Genomic DNA, 22,655 nt, shown 5'->3' with positions numbered 1-22,655 from the left:
GTTTAAGCAGCTTTGGATCATAGCATTATAACAAGAAAAAGAAAAACAACCAAACTCTAAAAGTAATATACTGAAATCTTATAGACATGTGCATCTGAAGCAAGATGCAGCACTAGGGAAATGGATTTGTGGTTTGTAAATTAGCAAACATAATGACTCAAACTGAGGCAAAGGCAATTTCCAAGCGAACTAATGAACTGTAATTTACTGTAGCAAACATAATGAATCATTTCAATAACATCCATAATGAGTTTAAGATGTATTAGGGTAGAAAACGACAATGTAAAGTGCAGGAAGACATCAGGTTCATGGCTGTGATAGTCTTATAGGCCAACAGGAGAGGCTTACAAAGTGTTGATTGGTGTTATTCTGCACAAGGCAAAGAAACGATTAACAAAAATCCAATCTGTTAAAATCAGTTTATTTGAATAGTGATTGGCTTCCATGGTTTGCAAATATCCAAAAGTTCAATGGATTTGCAAAAATCTGACCTTTATCATATTATGACAAGCTTTCTACAGTATCACTGCCAAAATATCTCATTGGGTTTGTTTAGCAATTATTTTTTCTGCCATTTATTTATTGTTTCATAAAAGTACATATTGATGGACTTTTTTTTAATTTATTTATTTTTTATTTTTATTTATTTATTTTTTTTACACAGATTAGAGATATATACAATTTGTAACAAATATGATCAAATTATGAATTGGGGTTCATGAGGAACAACTCATCAGTTTTGATATCATACAGGTGAGAAGTGTCAGTTCTGTATTGATGAGTGCTGTGACTGGAGCTACTGACATGCTGCTTTAAATAAATTAATGATGGCATTCAGAAACTAAACAAAGAGCACTGAACCTCCCTTCAGTCACATTTCTAGCTATGAAATTCGAAGTTTATTAACATGAAATTTATTGACAGTAACTGAAATACTAGAACAAAAATTCCAGAAAGAAACTAGAAAATATATCAAGGGTTCCCAAACTGTATGGGTAAATGAACTCAAATGGACATCATGAATTTTCTGCTACCCCAAACCTTCACCTACATTTGTAAAACTCCAGATTTACAATATAGGACTCCTGCAAATCAGAGACCTACTCTTGACAAATTTTGAGAAATCTTACCTAATGCACCTTTAAAACTGCACGCCGTAGTAATGACTGCTGTCATGGGCTGTGTCGCAAATCGACTACTCTGATCTTACATTCAAAAGTATTTACTAATCTAGAAAATCCAGAAGACTGGTACACAAAACAGACATTTCTGTAAGTCTGAAGAGGTTTGAGAGGTTTTTAAAATTCAAACACTAACTGTAATGTTAGAAAAACGGTTAGTGTTAGAACTCAATAACGGTTGAGAATAGTGCACAAGTATGCTAGTTTGTTTAGCAGAGGTAGATGGATGGTGAAATTCTTCCATTTTTTTTCTTATTGCTACTGCAGTGTGTTAGGATAGTGAAAAAGCCTAAAATAGCAAATACCCTATTACTTGAAATGTGGCTTGTCTGAAGGTGACTCCAAGTAACATTTTAAAAACAACAGCACACAAAATCTGCCTTCGATATTTAAACAAAAAGAGGAAATAGTGAGTTTCTCCCCTAGTTTGGGAACCCATCTGAAATACGTACTAGAAAACAAATTCGTCTGTTTGACAAAAAATGTGCAGTTTAGTTCAATTTAGTTTTTTTCTTGGTTGAAATAAATGTGTTGAATACATCATAGTAAAGCATCATGCCCTTCTCACTGCTTGATGCACAGGTGCTTTAAGGGTTGTAGAGGGATATGTACTGACCTACAAGCTGGAATATCTAAATAAAACCGTTACAATATAAAGTAATTTTACAGGAGGAAGCAAACATTCCAAAGCATTCAGTAGTTCATCAGACAAAAGTGAAAAGCAGTTGATTAAGAAAATAGATAATCATCCATTTATCAGCAGCGTGAGTAGATTTTACAGAACATTACTCTGATATTGTGCTTTTGGTGGTGAACTGAATGCCTTCCTGCTGAAGTCTCCTCAAAACAGGTGCATAGATATTCTTCGTTATTGGTACAACAAGTCCTTTAGTGTTCAGCTCACCTGAAAAGAACAACAGAGTGTTAGCTTGAATTTGCATCCCATTCCAGATGAGAAGTGTCATGGTTAACATGCATATAAAAAAGCAAAACACGAAACAATCAGAAAGATCAAATGCAATTTTTGCACGTATAGAGCAAGTAGACTTGATGTGGATATTTTACCATCCAGGACCATACGAGCTGCAATAGCAGCAGGGTAGCCCACTGTTTTGGCCATGGCAGAAAAGCCATTAGCATCTCCATAGACCACCAGACTGATGTGCTTCATCTCAAGTTCTCCTGTAGGATGTCTGATGCCAATCTTATTCTTCATGATGATCATATCTCTCTCTCCTTTATCTGATATAACATGAAATGGTATGATAGCTTAGCCTTCAGTTCCAGACAGATAATGTTTTAAGTGTGACAGGTGGATATCTATAGTTTACCGAAAGACAGCTTAGCCTCCAGGTGTTTAGCAAGTGCTTCCAGGATGGTGTTAGCATGAGGCACAGGCTCCTCACTCAGCATCCCAAACCTGGAAGAGACAAACATGTCTACTTGGATTACAAGATCCAAACAAAATCCTGAAAGAGATTGAAAAAAGAGTGTCTGTGTTGATCTGGTTCAGTTTCACTACGCACCATTTGAGAGTCTGCATCCTGAACTCATCTCTTCCAATTTGATTGAACACAGCTTCCTCAAAAGACTCAGTGCTAACATCAGAGGTCAGGCCAATCTGCTTACACAGGAGCTCTTTCTGCAGGAAAGGTGGAAGCACTATATTAAAATCTAAAAAATATGAGCTGTTTTTCATGTGCTTCTAGTTGTATTTGATCCACACCGATCATTCTATACATTAATATATATAATTAACATGTGATCTTCAATGGCGTCCAAAATTTATTTAATGATTAATTTCCGGGTTTTTATTGTTTTTATTATATTTACTTTTATTGACGTTAGTCTGTTTTCACTTTGGTTAACTGTTTTCTACGTTACCCACAATGCCAGTCAATTACCTGCTGATAGTGGCACAAGGAGAAATTAACCCTTGCGTCATGTCTACTTAAAGGAGCGCGATGCAGCAGCACTTTAGTCCCACATCCTCACCTGTACACTTTGCTCAAGCAGATAAAATTCCACAGCTTCATCTTTAATGCTAATACCGGCATCAATGCCATCATGCTCATCATCTCATGGGTTGCTATCTAGCCTGAGCAGAGTCTCCACTGTAACTCATAGCAACTGTCATATACACTTACCGAGCACTTTATTAGGAACACCTACTCATTCATGCAATTATCTAATCAGCCAAGATTATCTGTTGCAGATACGAATTTGACCATGGCATGATTGTTGGTGCCAAACGGGCTGGTTTGAGTATTTCTATATCTGCTGATCTCCTGGGACATTCAGGTATATGAAATAAAAAACACCCAGTGAGTGGCAGTCCTGCTGACAGAAACGCCTTTTTGATGAGAGAGGTCAGTGAAGAATGGCCAGACTGGTTCGAGCTGACAGAAAGGGTACATTAACTCAAATAATCACTATGTACAATTGTGGTGAACAGAAAAGCATCTCAGAATGCACAACATGTCGAACCTTGAGGTGGATGGGCTACAACAGCAGAAGTCAAGTTCCACTTTTGTCAGCCAAGAACAGAAAACTGAGCCTGTGATCCAGTGGGCACAAGCTCACCAAAACTGAACAGCTGAAGACTGGAAAGATGTAGCCTGGTCTGATGAATCTCTGCTAAGGCAGACAGATGGTAGGGTCAGATTTTGGCACCAACATCATGAATCCATGGACCTATTGTGCCTTGTGCCAACAGTCCAGGCCCGTGGAGGTGGTGTAATGGTGTGAGGAATGTTTTCTTGGCACAATTGGGCCCGTTAATACCAATCATCACTTGAATGCCACAGTCTATTTGAGTGTTGTTGCTGACCATGTGCATCCCTTCATGGCTACAATTTACTCATCTTCTAATGGCTACTTCCAGTATGATATTGCACCATTACACAAAACATTTCAAGCTGGTTTCATGAACATGACAGTGAGTTCAGTGATCTTCAGTGGCCTTCCCAGTCAGCGGATCTGAATCCAATAGAACACCTTTGGGATTTGGTAGAACGGGAGATTCACAGCATGAAAATGCACCTGAAAAATCTGCAGAAACTGTGTGATGCGATCATGTCAACATGGACCAGAATCTCAAAGGAATGTTTCCAACATTTCGTGGAATCCATGTCACAAAGAACTGAGGCTGTTTTGAGAGCAAAGGCCTATCCAGTATTAGTATAGTGTTCCTAATAAAGTGCTCGGTGAGTGTAGCAACATTGCATTTTGCAGCACTTTCTGTTGCTGGAAAATGCTGACTGAGAAGAGAAATTCTTTCTCTTTTGTTTTTAGGAGCAAAACCTTAATGTTATCTGTTACATTTGAGATCACTGAAATTTTTTCTCCCATTAAACACCACTGTAACTGTGCTAGCAAGCAATGTCCTCCTGTGAGATCAGCACAGCACACAACAGCTAGCTTCTCACAGGAATAATGAAATTGCACATTTAGAAATAAATAAATGCCAGAATCACTAAGCACATCACAAATATTTAAATATACACATATTTAATGTGTTTCGGGTAGAGCCTTACCCTAACTACAGAAAAAAGTCTCTGATCTCTGATTTCTAAGAACAAGCAACCACTTAAAGCATTTAAAGCAAAGGGAAAAGTTCAATATTCAATATTTCTAAGTCGCCATTTAAATTTTCAGTCAAGTTGTTGCTGATAATTTGCAATTTTTTTGGTATTAAATTAGAAAAGAATGCCAAACAGAGGCATTTTCACTAATGGCCTCAATGTATATAAGTAAATTAAGTGTGTACCCAGGAGACAGGATCGGCTGTGTGTTCCAACATTGGGCAAGGCTCAGTGTTGATCAGGCCTAGTTTTACAAAGCTGCTCATTGCTCTGGAGAAGCCCTGTGGGAACAAAGCACAAAGACATGCTGAAAGTGTTCACTCAGGATGCCATTCCTTTCTCGCCTGGGACAAAGGAATAAGTTCTAAAAATAAATCACCTCTCTGAGTTTCTGGGGTCAGAAATATCAATGGTATGTGTGAAATCTAGCTCAACCTGAAAATCTAGCAGCTGCACACATGTCTAGACAGTAGCAGGAGAGAACTCTACTAAAATTACAAGCTTCTCATTACAGGCTTTGTATTTATTATTATAAGATCAGGCTTATCAAGTTGTATTATTATGGCTTAGAATTGTGCACCAAGTTGTCGTACAAGCTGTAGTACAAGCCTAATTGGTCTGACAGAAAATGGTTGCTGGGTGTAAAACCTTAAAGCGTAGAGTCCCTCTGATCAGTGTGTGTGCAGACTCAATGCCATAGGCTTCAGCATATTTGGTGCTGTCTCGATTGGGAAAGCCCTCAAGGTTAAAACCTGGCAAGAAGTCCATGGGCACGGTGGCATCCATTAGAGACCCACCAGGGGAAATACTGATCACCTGGAAAACACACACACACACACACCAAACAAAAACTCTTACACCAGTGCCGTCCACTATTAAATTTTTTTTTTGATTTAATTCAATTTTTAATTTTTTGGAATTAAATCTGAACATTAGTTCACTGGGAAAAAAACACACACTGGTACCCTAATTAAAAGCACAGCGAAGAAATAAGAATTAAATACATTGTGCAGTGTAACTCACATTAGCATTAATCAGTGTGCTCTTCTCATGCTCTTTCATCACTCACAAAAAAAAAAAAAGAATAGTGCACCTCCTATTTGTATCTGTATTTGTATCTGTTTAGAACACATTATCAGTTCAATCTGATTAATGTATTTGTATTTGGTTAAATTATTCACATTTGGTTTATCCCTAGAATACACATACCTATATACCTCAATGCTACCTACATTTGTTGGCCCTAATTTAAACGTAGTCTATCACTGATATTATTGGCTGGAGGATCATTCTCAGCACATCAGTGACACTGACTGCAGCAGTGTGGCTGAGGTTTTAAACTGTGTCTTAACTTACTGTCTACTTTATTATACACATCCACCATGTAAATGTTCAGTTAGAGATGGCAACTCAGTCAATACAGTGTGTGTTAATTGTCCTCTATCGCCTTTTCAATGTCAGTTTCCAACCTTAAAACCAATGCTGGCTGCTGGACTCTTTCCATATCAGCAGTGACATGGAGGTGTGTAAAAATCCTAGAAAACATTGGTGCATCTGATAAATCATATCAGCTCAGACCAGCATCACACTCACTAACAGCAGTGTAACATAACAGTGTGACTTCTGTGTTGCGAACAGTCCATCACTTAAACAACACCCTTAGTATTATTTAACCCGTGGTCCTGTCTTAGTCCTATTCAATTAACAGATGGAGTACTGAGGTGGTGACAAACTGATCATAGCAGCAAATGTGCAAGGTGCACCTAATAAAATGGCCAAGCTCAACCAAGCTCAACCAAACAGTTATACACATTTATAATTGTAATTCCAATATATAGTGTTCATAAATTCATCTCCAACTTTTCCCTTTATCGCAAGGGATTACAATGAGTGTTCTTGACATAATATGTTCACAAGGGGGCTCTTTCATTTTTTTTTTTTTTTTTTTTAAATATAGCTTTGAAATCAGTATGAAAACCGGATGTTGGTATCACCAGCACTACTCCTCATTCATCAGGTTACCGAGCTAAAATGTCAAAAGTTAGTAAAAAGATAAAACACATACCTTGTTTTTTTTTCACTTTCCACTTTTGACATTATAAAAGTATAATATTACAGTCATGTCCCTGTATTTATGTATGAGTTACAATGTGTTATCGCATGGTCACTAAGTTGCTAAACTGAAGTGACTACGCAGGAGTTCACTGCCTGCTATCAGTCAGCTGTAAGCTAGGTTTATCAGCAATTACATATGCATAATGTTTTATCAAAATAAATTGTTGTTTTACAATCATTAGCTAAGTGACAACACATTGAAAATATATCGATAGGAAAGAAATTCGCACTCATGAACCACAGTCCTCAGGGTTTATTTCCCATATTTAAAGAAAGGAAAAGCGATAAACGAGGCAAACTCACAAACTGAGCAGCTATGGGTTAAACTTCTCTCAGTTTAACAACATTTTATTTTGTTGTATGTGTTTGTTTTTATAGAACGTGATAGACTTATAGCAGAAAATAGTCATGGTCTCATCCTGTCTAGAGTGTGTGGGAGACTAAACACCTAAAAACCCTTCCATCCATCCATCTTCTGTACTGCTTATCCTACACAGGGTCACAAGGAGCCTGGAGCCTATCCCAGGGGGCTTGGGGCACAAGACGGGGGGTACCCTGGATGGGGTGCCAACCCATCGCAAGGCACAATCGTGCACACACTATGGACAATTTAGAGGTGCCAATCAACCTACAACACATGTCTTTGGACTAGGGAGGAAACCGGAGTACCCAGAGGAAACCCACAAAGCTCGGGGAGAACACGCACACTGGGCGGAGGCGGGAATCAAACCCCCAACCTTGGAGGGGCAAGGCAAACGCGAACCTATACTTAAAAATATTAAAGTGAAAAAGAGAAAGTGAAGTGTGTCCAAATATGGTGACCCATACTCGGAATTTGTGCTCTGCATTTAACCCATCCAAGGGCACACACAGTAGTGAACACACACACACCCCCGGGGCAGTGGGCAGCCTTTTTTGCTGTGGCGCCCAGGGAGCAGTTGGGGGTTCAGTGCCTTGCTCAAGGGTCTCACCTCAATCGTGGTATTAAGGGTGGAAGAGAGCGCCCACTTCACTCCCACCCCCCACCTACAATCCCTGCCAGACCTGAGACTCGAACACTCAACCTTCGCGTTACAAGTCCAACTCTCTAACCATTAGGCCATGACTGCCGTACTACAGGATCATTGTGCTCAGAAGGTGCTTCTACTGTTACCTTAAACAGGTAACTCTACCAACAGGTACATGCCCAAAATTCCTAATCTAAAGGGTGAATTAAAAACAATCAATTAAATTCTGTTGACTGTGATCCAATTAATAAGAATTAATATAAAAATTATTTTTAAAGTATTTCATTGTGTGCCTGTTAATGTAGCTACAAGCTAGGAATGTTAATGAAAAAGTAGTCATTTCACAACAGAATGACTTTACATCAGGTATTACTTGGCTTGTTTTTCTTTCAACCACTTTTTACCTGGTTGTTTTTGCGATAAGTGGCAGGACTGATGGTATTGAGCAACACTCCATATGGACTCCAACTGAATTTGTAACGCAGTGGATTGTCAGAACACTCTGGGGTGGGAAGACCACCGCAGAAAGAGCTGTAGGATTCCACCTGTGTGGGAATAAGGGAAAATACTGCAAATCAATAGCAGAACATACAAAAAACAAAATGGCTAAGAGTCCCATCTTTTCATAAGACCACCAAATCAACATGCAACACAAAGTGTAAATACACTGGTCAGATGTCTGTCATGGATGCTAATGATTCTACCAATGGTGATATATCACACCATCACACATAACAGTAAACACACATGACAAGTAAACACATTACAAATAAACACAAACACACAATACCTACAGTGCAACCGTCTGCCTTGGCCTGGTCGATGCACTCCATGGCCAACATGTGATCAATGCCAGGGTCCAGGCCCATCTCATTGACTATGGTGATGCCAGCCTCCTCAGCACTGGCAAAACATGCAGCCGCGATAAAGCAATGTGAACACATCAGCGAAGGCAGCAAACAGGATCACAAGCTGGCAATATAATAACTTCAAACAATGTTTACCACTTCTGGAGCTCTTTCATGGCTGAAGACTGGTAGCTGGCTGTCACTAGATTCACCTTCTTACTGATGCAATATTTAGCTACCAAAGGATGATAATTATATGGCAGCATGCTAAAGATAAAAAAACAACAGGAAAAGATTAGCTGTGCTTTTTTGTAATATAATAGTGTAATGGTGGAAAACAAATTGAGGGGTTTATGATGGGGTCCATGCCTGATGACCAGGTCATGATCCTTGACCAGGGACTCGAAATGGCCCTCTTGGCTAGTCACATCAAGCCTCACAGGTATGGTGTTTGGATATTTGGCAGCCAGTTCCTCAGCCTGACTTAGAAGCACTGATGCTGAAAACGACCATAACAGAAACACAAGTTTAGATGCACTTACTCAAAATAAACTACAGGGAACTACCGCTTTTAAAATAAGTCTAGTAGGATTTCTAAGCTGTAGTCCATAGCACTGACCCACTGTGACTTGGGTGCCAGGATCCCTGGTGAGATACTCAACAACTGGGCAGGACACATAGCCAGAGCCTAGCAGCAAGACACGCTTCATTCCGCTTTTCTTCAGGATCTGTTCTGATTCCCTGTGAACCGGATGGCACAACCATGAGAAAGGATACACACACACACACACACACACACACACACACGCTTTTAAGTGTGACATGATAAACTTTTGATAGAAGAAATCCCAAACGCCACTGAAAGCAAGGGAAGGTACGATTTTTGATCACCAGATCAAAGAGTGAAGGAACATTTTCTTGGTTTTATTGGTTTAATTATTCAAATGTCAACCGTGTAATAATTATCTATTTAGACTGTAACATCCATGTGAAGCGCAATTACATTAAACACATCCAACACATATAAAACACCTCTATATGAAGCTGATGGATGAGTGACAAATGCAGTCTATAATCACTTGGATTTTTCGTGTTACCAGAAGCGTTCTACAGAACATCTACTGCATGAAAACAAAGACATGCAACAAAGGCAAGAGTGAGTGAGGAGGAACTAATCTACTAGCAGAAGCACAGGGAGGTTGACGGCTTTTCATAAAGTAAGTTGTCGGAGCGTGAAAGAAGGAAAATGTGAAAGAAAAATGAAGATGGTCTTATGAAAATCTGCAACACCAAAAACAATAGAACATCTATGGTTAAGATGATACATTGTGTGCTTTAGAAATTGTGGAAAGTGATTTGGCTGATGTGAATAGTTTGTAAATGTGAATTTTGTCAGAATTTTTTAAAATCTTGGATGGCTTTAAAAACACAATAATAATAATAATAATAATAATAATAATAATTGTTGTTGTTGTTGTTTTTATTGTTGCATGCCAAAAATCAAATTTTGGGACGAGAACAAGTGGGATATGGTGGCTGTGATGAGAGGTAACGAGATGCTCTACCCGGGAGAGAAAGCTCCATGCTGGAGTGCTCTAGCCATGCAAGATGTTAAGGCAGTGAGGGAGGCACAGAAACCACACGTTGACTGCACTGTGCCTGAACAGAACACATATGGCTGGAGGTTAGTGTGAACATAAAACTGTATATGATGATGGGGTTGTCTGGAAAGTAGTGCTTTTGGGTTTGAGGGGAAAAGGATTTGCTTTCTTTTGAAATGACAGTGTAAAGATGCTTGAATATTTGGTGCAAGATTCCCCCTCAGGGGGATCATATCTCCTGGGGTTAGTAACATACAAGGCAAAAACACAAAGTTATCAAATGTATTACAAATGCATTCAAATTCCAAATTAAAGTAAAACAAATTCACACAAATTTGTCATAACTCCATGCTGATCCTCAATATAAACTGATCTAGGTACTTAATTTTAATTTAGAGGAAGGTATTTCAGTCTAACAAAACAGTACGAAAATTTGCAATGATCATAACCAAAGTGTTAAACAGAAAAAATACATTTTGCAAATAACTGATAATTGGAGGGGTGGGGGGTTTGCTAAGGTTCAGGGGTAGCTGTTTTACTTTGGCACCCATCTACTTTAGTATGTTATTCATGAAGGACGGTTTAAATAGATAGTTGCCTAATTAGATAATACCAAGTCACAACACAGTATTCGATTTTGCATAATTCTGCAAAACAAAACAAACAAAAACAAAGTACATTTTGGATTAATTAATTACTTAAAAAAAAAATCAAAACATTTTATACTTCTAACTAAACAGATAATCGTGACATATGTCAATTATGATTCTATAATAATTGACTTTTATTCTTTCAGTCACACACGGGAAAGGCACAGGCTTCAGCTGCCAGCTGCATTTGACCTTTTGTTTTGAATGGCTGACATTTTGTTGATTTTACGACTGTGTATTTTACAGACATTAACGCATGCAAATTCATCATGTAAGGAATAACACAATATAGTGGTGTGTTCCATTCGTGAGCAAATCAGTGTTTTTGAATGAATCTTTTAAGTGAACAAATCGTTCTCGTTCATTTCCATGTACTGACTCACATATTTCGTTCAGAAACAGTGCAGTTGAAAAGTGTGCAGCACAAGACAAGCTTGTTGTGCTGTTGTTGTGTTGTTCATAGCATAAACCTCTACACACGAATGTGTTGTTCATAGCATAATCCGCTATACATGAATGTGTAAAAATGACTGATGGCAATTTTTAAAAATTATTGTAGTTTTGAAAACTACTTCATACACATATGTAAAAATGTTTATTTATATTTAAAAATAAAAATACTTTGGTATTCTCAGTCATGAAAACTTCAAAACTAGCCTGCACTGACTTTCTCTTTGTGGACTGGACATGCCAATTTTAATAAATCATAATATTAAAACTTGTCTCTTGAAAACTTAGTGTTTTTAAAAGAATGTGTTGAGTGAATCAAACAACGACTTACTTGTAGTATCTAAAAAGACACTCGCTGGCGCCACTTACTGGTATACTGATATAACTTATGGAAAGAGTCGCTGAACGAATCAAAGAACGAATTGGAACAATTCTTTTTGTTAAACAGAGATGAATTGAAATGACCCCCTTTGTCGTAGATGTTATTCCGCTTATACCACAGCGATTTGCTAACCATTACAATGGATTTAATTTATTATGGTTTAATTTGGATGGTTTCATTTATTAATGAATGATAATGCAATTTAATGTTATAAAATGTTTTATACCACAGCACGGTTGAATGCTCGAATCTGATTGGTCAAGGTATGTATTATTTTTGTAATGGCTTGGAAAGTAGTTCCGGCTGTACCATGAACTATAGGTTTATATTAATGCGCTCGTTCCAATACGTCAATGTACAGTAACAGCTTATTCACAGGGACTTGTACAGCGGACATTCCACATAAACTAATAATAAACGAATGTAAAAACATGTTTAACAAAGTAAAATGTAGAATCGTTTTTGTGGTGAAGTTTTTTGTAAGGAGACATTTATTTAACATTTATGGAAGAGGTCTCAGTCGTAAGGGCTTTGCACGGTGTCAGTCACAGTGCTTTAAAGTCTTCAGGACAGAGGAGCTTGTACTTTCCAAACCGGTTTCTCGGTAGAATGACGAGCGAGAGATAGCTTGTAGATAGCGATCCAGGTGCGTGCACATGTGGGGGTGGGGCAGGGGCAAGAGAGACTGGTAAGGGAACGTCTATTTATCGCATCTACAACAAGTGAGAACAGGAACTAACTTTTTCCACAACATTAAGTCTAACTATAAACCGATAAAACGTTGTTCATTAACACACTAAACATTGTAATCGTTGCGGTATAAGCGGAATAACACACCACATTGTGCTGTTATCTGAAAATAATGGACTTACTTATCCATAATACTAATCCATATAGTAATAAATGTTAATTATATACTTGCTTGTTGTTAGCTAAATCATTAAGCTGTTGGACTTCTGATCAAAAGGTCATGTGTTCAATTCCCAGCATTGCCAAGCTGCCACTGCTGGGCCCATGAGCAAGGCCCTTAACCCTCAACTGCTCAGTTGTATAAATGAGAAATGTAATTTGCTTTGGATAAGGACATCTGCCAAATGCCAAATATGTAAATGGGTCCCCAGTGATTTACATAAATGTAAATCTCAAGGTAATGAACTTAACACGTCTGCCAATTTACCTTCAGAGAAAAGCGAAGTGGCCCAGCGCTGAGTGCGCCGCCAGGGCCTGAGGGGGCGGGGCTTAGACCGTGTCAGACCACACTGGAGTGTTCAAAACTACTACGCAGCTGTCAATCGTTTCAGACTCATGTCTTGACTGGCTTATCTGCCATTTTATTAGAAAAAAGAAGCCTGCTCTTTTGGCATATTTTTTAGATAATAACTCGTACCAGCATACTCCAGTAAGAGTACATCGTAGAGTACTCCGATAACAAAACGCGGAGCTCCTACAAATAATGTGTAAATGTTGGCAGGTCTGCAAATCCAATACACAGACTAAATATAGGGAAAGACTGTATAAAAAGTAAAAGTAGGATGACCTACTAAGTACTTATAATGTTTCACACACACAAAAATTTTTTTTTAAAAATGTCCAATGGTTTTTATGTGCAATCCTGTACAGGGAGAAGTCGTATTCTGAAGTCTTGTTATCTCCCTTCACATAAACAAAAACCTTGAGAAGCATAACAAATTACTTCACTAGACAAAACACTGAGCAGAGCTTAGCTACATATGTAGACCTATTCAACCTATTCTTTACATTTAGGTCACTTTAAAAGCAATTAAAGAGGTTACACAACACATTACTATAATGAAACAGATAAAAATGAGCATTGACAATGCATTATCTGTTCTTCAGTCTTCTTCAGTCTTTGGAGTGATGTGCCCAAAATCAGTGACTTGGTATGACAGAGCTAATGTATGAAGAACTGACATTACATAAAGTTCCCTAATCTTTTACTAACACGCATAAACATAACAGCTCTTGTAGCTAAAGGAGAACAGACATGCTTTATTCTTCCAAACACTGTACATAGCACACACGCATGCAATGTCTCTTACCTTTTCTCTCTTAACTTCTGAATGTACTCAAACTTAGTAGTCAACTTCCCGTTAGATGTTATTACAGCCTTGGACGAGACCAAAATGAGATCAACATATGATCAATGTACAAGTTCAGAAAAGCATTAACAGTCTTAAACCAGCCAGTAACTCAACAGAGACACACAGAGAGAAGAAGATCAAGTTAAGCTTTAACTCTCAGGCTAGACAGCTTAAGCAAAGCAGTCACAAAGTAGTTACTTAATTAAGCAACTATGGATATGCAAAAAATGTTAAAAAATACCCTCTTGTCAGGCAGAGTTATGAGCTGACATATTTGAACACAGGCTAGATAAAAGGACATTGGGACACATCTCACAGACTTACATCTCTGACTTGTGGAGAGAAGTTCTCTTCATCCAGTGGTCTTGTCGCATCTGACTGAAGCTTAGGATATAAAGATTACAAGAAAACAAGACTTAATAATTAACAGAAAACAGTTAACAGTTTAACTGACCGAACCAAACCTTCTTGTATCCAGTGCAGTCTTCTCCAAAAGTAAACCAAACTGATAAGGAAGCTGATTATTACTTACCCCAAAGTGCTATGTCTTACCATTTCCCAAATGTAGGGGAACAAGCGATTGCCAAAATACTCAGTAGCCTCAATGGGAAGCTGGGCTGGCAAGTTATCAATAGAGCACATGAGAATGCCATTTCCTTCCACACTATGAATAAGAAAAGAGAAGAAACAATGATGCTTTCTGTGAAGTATTTACAGCTCTCTCTTGTTTTTGAACAGCAGTAAGTCACACTCATACCTGTCGTGGTCTATGTGCTGGTTGGCGTCATACATGCAAAAGGGCTTCTCAATGGTGGTGCACTCTGTCATGAACTCAATGGAACCACCTGTATCTGCAGAAATGTCACAGATCGCCAAGAACCTGGCAAGGATCGATAAAGAAAATAGAAATATCATCTCGGAATATCTTTTCATTAAATCTCAGCTTAGTACAAAACACAGCTACGCAAAATAGTCCACAAGACATTTCTTACATCCCTATCTTAAATGTTAGCATCAGTGCAATTACAATAATCATTAAGTTGACCCATTTTATATTTAAAGTTAAAATATTTAGCTCACAATCAAAACCCTATGATCAATATAAAACGATCAGGTCTTTCCAGAAAACAGGAAGAAGAAATTGCTTTTCAATTAAATAATAAACCTATGGCTCTTCTCTTTTAATGGACCACAGTGGTGGTACCAAAATAGGCTACCAGGAAAACAGCAAATGGAAATACATATCAAGCAATAAGAAAATGTAAACACTCATAGAAAGCTGTCATGATCAGCAAATGGTTATGGTTGCACAGAGAAAGTCGGCAGCTGTTTCATAGAAAAAGGCTGATTGTGGCAAAGAGGGAGAGTTCCTCCGTTAAGAGAGAGCTGATCAAGAATTGTCTCCAGGAAACTGCAGATATCAGATATAATTATGAAAATTCTTATCTGAAACTGAAACTCAGGACACAGTGGGCAATACACAAAATGTAACTTTGATAAATGGACAAACTGTAAGTTCAAGAGCCCAATTGCAGGAAATACCGCAAAAGTGAAAATTACTGATGAATAAAGGAAATATTTTGAATAAATGCAACAGAATAATTTAAAAAATTCTAATTTGCACAGAGTTCCTGGGAACTCTGTTGCTGCCATTGAGTCTCCTCAGGGTAAAAATATGTTTCATTGCATTATAAATATGAGTTTGCACACATGAAAAGTCCCTTTGTTGTTTATTACCATGGGAAACCCAAAGAACACAAAAGTTACTGATGGTTGTTGACAAGTCAGACAATAGATTAAAAAGGCCGTTAAAAATACAAAAAAAATACAATGGGTACCCTATGGGGTTACCCATTGTATGCATATGCAGTGTAAAATATGATGGCATATCAGTGATGCAACAATCAGAGAAATGTTTTGGACCAACCATCTCAGTCTCCAGATCTGAACCCGTGGTTTGAACTGTAGCCGGAAAACCACATACCCCACAGCTTAGTATATTAAGGAGCTTGAAATATTCAGCATGAAGGGGTCCAAAATCCCTCAAGTATCTCCAGTCTTTTTAGACATTTCATGAAGACACTTATAGTTATTATTCTCTCCAACGGAGGCTTCACCAAGTATTAACTGTAAGGGTGCAGATAATTTTGTTTTTGGATTAAAAAGTGAATCAAACTAAGGCCAATCAGAATTGTATAGTTAAAACATACAGTTGACTAAAGCAAGTATAACACATGCTATATATTATCTAAAATAAAACACATGATTTAGAATCTAACATCTTGTATATAACACTTCGAACCACCAAATGATGTACTGTAACTGAGGAAAACTAATGACGTTGAACAAAATCTCACTTGTGTGGCAGGGAGGGCCAGCCTTCTGTCATTGCGGCTAAAGATTTTGAAGGTCTCATAAGCTTCTGTGCATCCAGTCGCCGCAGCAGCCTTGGAGTGTGTGGGTCCCAGTAGATGCCGTTTATCAGACAGGTTGTGTAAGGTGCTACCTTTAAACACAATGGCTGAGGTCAATTTCTCCTTCTGTTGTTAATTTCTCTCTTATGTTGCTTACATGTAAATTATTGTCTGCTAGTGAAAACCAATTACAAGCGAACTACTGTGAACGACAGCCTCATTAAAAATTGACAAATTAACATTAAACATGGCTCTTAGTGACAGTAAATGAGTCTAGGAATGAGCACATCTCTACTGGGTATAAAAACCTTGAGCATTACACAAGAATTTTATTCCTCTTGAGTAATTAATGAAGAAATGACTTAACTAGCCCTCTTGAGCTTTAATATGTTAAATGACTCTGTGAGCTGCACATTCAATTCATAGCTCAGTGAGCCACTACTGTTTTAACATGTTTTTTGAAGTCATTGTGCCTCATTTATCAAGATGGATACAAACAGATTTGTAAATCAACTGTAGGACTATTTATTTGGTGTTCATGAAAATCCTGTAGTTAGTATCCTACTCGTGCTCCTGAGTGCGTGTAAATTTATGCATAAGAAGCCTAATAACATAAACCTCTATTGACCAGCTTCAAATCATAATTTGTGATGAGTTACTGCACTTTTATATAGGGATTATGCTGTCAAGTTTAAATACCATAAGTATTTCAATTACAAACTTAAATTTTTGAAAGTTCTATGAAACCCAGTCATTTTGTATGAATAGCATGAACTAAAGAAGTATTAGATATAAAACAATTAAAGAAAGCAGTCCAACACCTCCATAAATTAATAAGATAAGACCAGTCCTTCAGGTAAAAAGAAATGCAGCTGTATAAGGGGAGGATGCACTACAATGGCTCAGACAGTTTTAATGGCATCTTGTTTTAATGCTGTGCAACACTTCATTACAGCCAGCACTAAGTGACAGATAAGTGACCGACCTGGTATAAGATGCAATGAGCTGTATACTCCCTAGTGTGCTGCATGCCATCACTGGCTTCCTATGACACATACCCTTCTGCTTCAGGGCATCAGGGAGGCCACACTGGTGTACAACAGATTTCTGGTTGAGAAGCTTTGCTTTAAATAAAAAATAAAAAAAATAGTAGTTCCCTGTGTGATGTGTTTGGTGTCCACGATCACCTGGGACTTAACCTTTTCAGGTGCTGTTATGCCATTAAATAATATATATTTTATTTGGCATATGCAGGAGTCAAGATGAATTTCACTTCTAACTCAGAGAAAGTTTATTATTATTATTATTATTATTATTTTGCTGTTTACTCATTTCAGCACTGTGAGCTTTGTCTTTTATGAAGTTTTGTTGGCGTCACTAAATGTAAATCAGCTATGCCATACATGTGACTGGTAATTTACAGGTGATTTACATTTATCAACATACACAAGCAAGTACGAAAAAAAATCAGCGTTTCCAAAACTTTTGTAAATCTAGCGGAAATGTTTAGTTCAGTTTGGCTTAAGCAAACATTTACATACAACTTCACTTAAAGATTGATAAATGATGGACATTATTTTTAAGAGAATTTAAAACTGAGGTAGCAAATATGTACTGCCCATCATAAAGTTAGCTCAAGTCAATGCTCAGGGCAGTATACTGAAAGAGTGAAGAAGGAAAGATGAATCAGACGTAATATTCCTGGGCCTGAATTTGCCACAAAACAATCAATATCAATAACAAATAAAAAATTAATTCACTAGCAACTGCATGTATGTGGATGCCATGTCATAGCAGAAAAAAGCACAAAAGCAAAGCATAATTTTATATAATGTATATACTTTTAAGTACTTGTATTCATCATGAGGTTTGTAAACTATCATATAAGATTCAGTAAAAATATAAAAAAAAAAAAAAAAAAAAACATTTTGGATATTTGTACATCCATAGTACTCACAGTGGATCTGAAGTGAGAGGTGTAACGCTCAGGATGGTGCTCATACTCAAAAGGATCATAAACCCCATCACTCTTTCGAATTAAATGGTGGTGTCTGCTGATCACTGTACCATAAACTTTTGTCAGGTCTGTAGATACATCCATAATAAACCCAGATTATCAACAAACAATATCAAGTCAAAGTGAAGAAAATTACACAGACAAAATCAAAGAGTGTATCCTGTATATTGCATGCTCAGGTTAAACCAAATGTGACAAAAAGGTACTCATCAAGAACTAAACATAAAAGAACAAATAAAAATGGGTGGAGGCAATACCTCCTGATTTGGAGACCTCTTTCAGTTCATGTGGCTCCACATATTCACATGGAAGCTCATTGAAAATGTCTTGTGCACCCTACAGAGATTGATTAAAATGAAGTTATGGTATAATAATGGCATAATAGACGCCATAATTTGTAATGTGATTCCATAAGGGAATTGTACTGTATTTTTCATACGTACCTTAGATACATTGCCTGTACCAGTGAACACAAATGTGAGTGGACCAATGGACTTAGGCATGAGGCCCAGTGAGATCTCATACCCACAATCCCTCACTGCTTGTATGGCTTGACTGACGTTCCTGTAATTGTGTGCCATTCCAATATGCTGTTACGTAATTGAGGGAAAAAAGTGGTACATTAAGCATTTATTTAAATGAGAGAATTTAGCCCTTTTAGGACTTAATATGGTATATAAATATGATGCTTACCAAGATTTTTTTACATACATAACAGTCATTGAGTGGCATGAGGAAAAAATGGCTGAGGTGCTAATAAATGGATTGCCCTCCGATCATTCTCTAGCTGAACACTGCCACACTAGGTGAAGCATAAAACATCTAACAGATGAAAGAGATTCATACCATAAAGGGAGTGTGGTGCCCAAGGGCCAGGAATCGGAGACCTAGCCCATGCAAAATGTTAATCATTCCTGCATGAATAGAGAAAATTAGCATTCAAGCCTGTACCACAGCTTTTCCAAAAACCATATTCAGCAACTGACCTTTTCCTCAGTATTCAGTACTGCAGAATCACACAACTCTTTCCAACATGCTAAACCACATCTGGATTGAGTAATTTCATAAGGAATTTCCTAACATTTTCTAAAATTAAGAAAAACCTCACATTAAACATCATGATAAAATGCATTACTTTACCAGCAACACCAGCCCACTTTCCAAATGCAACAATTCTGAACCCATTTTCGTCAACCATTTTCTCATAATCAAGCAGCCGCACTTCCTGGAAAGAGTAAAATGTTGACTTAAGAATCTAAGCTTCTGAAACACCAGTTTGCTCAGAAATAATCATGCATCTTTATCAAAGTATGGTTTATTTTCTTTAAGTTCTTGGTTCAGCAATTATGGCTCTGGCATATAAAGGCTCTGGCATATAAATGTCTGCACAAACTGCATGCAAAGAAGAAAAAAAAAGGATAAATATCCAGAGATCATTGAATAGATTTACCTTTTTGAGTATATCATCTAGAAGACCCATGTTAGCCTCCTGGGCTTTGATGGTGTGGGAAAAGAAAGCGTAGGTTTTTTGTGGAATGACTTTTTCTTCTGGTGGCCTCTTCACACCAATGATGAGAGAAGCCTCTGAGATGTCCTCCTGTATAATGGCTCCTGCTTTCTCATAGAACTAAAAAAAGACATCAGTGTGATTCCACATACAACTCATTTTCTCATAAGAACTGAGGAAGCCACTTAACATGACTGAAAAAGCATCACAACTGTGATGATAGCTGGCAGAAAGAGACACGAATAAGGCATTTTATTTACTGTACAGTAATGGTCAAATGTGCAACATCTCTTTTTAAAATCTAGCTTTTCTTAATTTTAAACTGCAAAAACTATTGCATACCTGAATTTCCATTTGGTGCTTGATATGAAAAACAGATGTGGAGGCATGGGAAAACCTGATCACATGGTCAAGTTGTGACATTTTACACACACACACACATTTCCTGACCTGAAACTGGTGTGTCTCTTGCACATATCTCTCCACCAGGAATAAAGTTCTAGCATTTTAGTGTGTAAAAAAGGAGAAGTGTAAGAGGAGAAAATCACATTTACACATCCAATTTTAGTTCCACTGAAAGACATGCCACCTTGCTCAGTATTTGTTAGCTCATTTAAATATTTCAAAACAATGATGTGAGCATGACATACATTTTGACAGCCAGTATCTAATTACAAACTGAATTGAGTAGGCTTATATCTGTTTCACTATGGCGTATAACTATCCATCAGCCTGATCAAACTGTAAGAAAATCAGACTTAGCTGACAAGGTTTTAGATATCTTTATGCAGTCTAACTGCATTTACTGCTGTGTTTGTTAAATGGCTCCGTACACAACATGACCTTGGCAGACAGAAAGCCAAAGCAGTGTTATAAAGTAGCCTAAATAAAAAGAAAGTCTGATTTTTTTTTTTTGTCATTTTTGGCTGTTTTCCAGAATTTCGCAATGGCAAAGGGGTTTCCCAGACCACCACACAATTAATGAACTACCTAAAACTCACAGACACCAACAGAAAGACTGCTGGTCCTAGAATTGTGGTATCAACAAACAGAACTAACACAGATGGTTTACTGATCAGTTTTGTTGTTTATGCTGTGTGTGTGTCAAACAGGCCCATTTGTACTTACTCTGTTGTGGATGGCTCTTCTATTGGAGGGCTGCACCAGCACTTTGTGGCCTGCTGCAGTGATTTCCTTCACATGTTGCGGGGCAAGGGGTGCCCGTCTCTCCCATACATTAACGTCCTCTCTTCGGATTGCCATCACGCTCTTATGATGACTCGACCTCCGCTGGCTGCGCACACAGCCTTTCACCCTCCTGCTCTGGCCTCTAACAAGTCGCAGCATGGCTCACGCAGGCTTCACGGAAAAGTTATGACTACACAGGTGCAGAGAGGTTAGCAAGGGCCGTGGTGTGAGCATATACAAAAACTTTTTGAATCATTTCAAACACTGACAGTATATGTAGATTTGGTTTTGAAGGGAGAAGACTGCAGCTGAATACAAGAAGACAACAAGTGTTATATATATTCTACATATATATGTATGAAATGAAACACAATACTGCGTGCTGTTATGGGAAAATAATCAATGATGGGGTGATGGGATGTTGGCCTGTTAACAATACAAATCCATTAAATAATAATCCTTGTGTATTAAAGGGGCGGTTTGCAGTTACACAACAAGCCCTTCCCCTCTCCTCTCTCTGTTTGAGCTAGCAGCTATGTTCCATTTGGAGGCGGAGCTAATTTCTGGGCCAGAAAAAAAAAATTGCCAGATCCATTGCTAGCAATATTGTGAATCAAGTATGTCTCAAATGACATGGTTATTGAAGGTGTAGAAAAACTTTTAAAATACAAACTGCACCTTTAAAATATTAAACCACTATATGACACAGGAAATAATAAAGTAAAAGAAGATCCTGCTTTTACATGCTGGCACTTGAAATGGTCTATTCTCTGAATCCTATTAATTAATATCACTGATAAATAAGTATCAAAAAGAAAATCATGCTTGTGTGTAATAAATTACGCACAGGATATGAACTCAACTAAGTAACAGGGTGTTAGATAAATGCAGTGGAGTTACAGAAATAGTGCAGAACAGGTCTTCAGTTGTGTAAGCAGTCAGGTGGAGTACAACCTGCCTGAACACTTTCTCATGTACAGTAGCTCGAGATTTCATTCCTCTCCACTGGGAACACTTATCTACTTTCTGCTGCTTGGCCATGAGCTTCATTTCACTGAAGGCCAGTCTGATTTCTGTGAAACCTAAATATATCTGCTCCATACTGTATACCCGTGGTCACGTGAAACCTTCTTATAAATGTCACCGATCTGATAGTCACCTGTGGTCACGTGACACTGTCAATGAAGCAAATGCTAAGTAGATAGCTGTTTTTGCCATTAAGTCACCACTGACTCGCTTGCAGTAAGTGTTGTAGCTGTACCAAGCGTCTCTCGCTGCAACACCCGACATGTTTACAGTACCTCTACATTCACCTACCTTAGTAGTGCTCTGTGCTGGAAAGGCCGGGTTCACTGACAGACAGCACACACACACACACACACACACTCACACAGACACACACACACTGTACTGGAAACCGGGCAGGTATCAAACACACACGCATTAAAGACACACCACTGACCTGCCAGTCAACACGGATTGCTGCAGTGTAATAAGATCAGCTCTGAGCGGACTGTTTCTACACTGGAAACGCTTCTGACTGTTAAGTGATTCAAGCCCTGGTTCTGTCCGAAATAGCACTTGACTTGCCTCCTACGTCCCACCAATC

General features: G+C 38.0%; 1 protein-coding gene across 2 annotated transcripts; it reads right to left on the bottom strand.

Moving 5' to 3' along the window:
* Positions 1-405: 405 nt before the first annotated feature.
* aass (aminoadipate-semialdehyde synthase) lies at positions 406-22,649 on the bottom strand. Of its 2 annotated transcripts, none has more exons than XM_026919209.3 (24): positions 22,509-22,649; positions 20,987-21,236; positions 19,802-19,978; positions 19,492-19,576; positions 19,198-19,265; positions 18,795-18,941; positions 18,609-18,687; positions 18,292-18,419; positions 16,278-16,426; positions 14,678-14,800; positions 14,473-14,584; positions 14,245-14,304; positions 13,879-13,946; positions 9,355-9,476; positions 9,105-9,234; positions 8,892-9,002; positions 8,682-8,790; positions 8,292-8,432; positions 5,414-5,581; positions 4,951-5,046; positions 2,708-2,823; positions 2,513-2,601; positions 2,247-2,423; positions 406-2,085 (listed from the first exon to the last, which is right to left on the bottom strand). In XM_026919209.3, the coding sequence occupies exons 2-24, from the start codon at positions 21,203-21,205 to the stop codon at positions 1,967-1,969; spliced, it is 2,793 nt and encodes a 930-aa protein (XP_026775010.1). In that variant the 5' UTR covers positions 21,206-21,236; positions 22,509-22,649; the 3' UTR covers positions 406-1,966. The 2 variants fall into 2 exon arrangements, with proteins under 2 accessions (XP_026775010.1, XP_053092667.1); XM_053236692.1 differs by lacking the exon at positions 22,509-22,649 and adding an exon at positions 22,364-22,501.
* Between the last annotated feature and the right edge of the window lie 6 nt (positions 22,650-22,655).

The sequence above is a fragment of the Pangasianodon hypophthalmus genome, chromosome 9 (genome assembly GCF_027358585.1).
Source record: "Pangasianodon hypophthalmus isolate fPanHyp1 chromosome 9, fPanHyp1.pri, whole genome shotgun sequence".
NCBI classification, from domain to species: Eukaryota; Metazoa; Chordata; class Actinopteri; order Siluriformes; family Pangasiidae; genus Pangasianodon; species Pangasianodon hypophthalmus.
The sequence above is the reverse complement of the archived record's forward strand: the minus strand, read 5'-3'. Positions and strand labels throughout refer to the sequence as shown.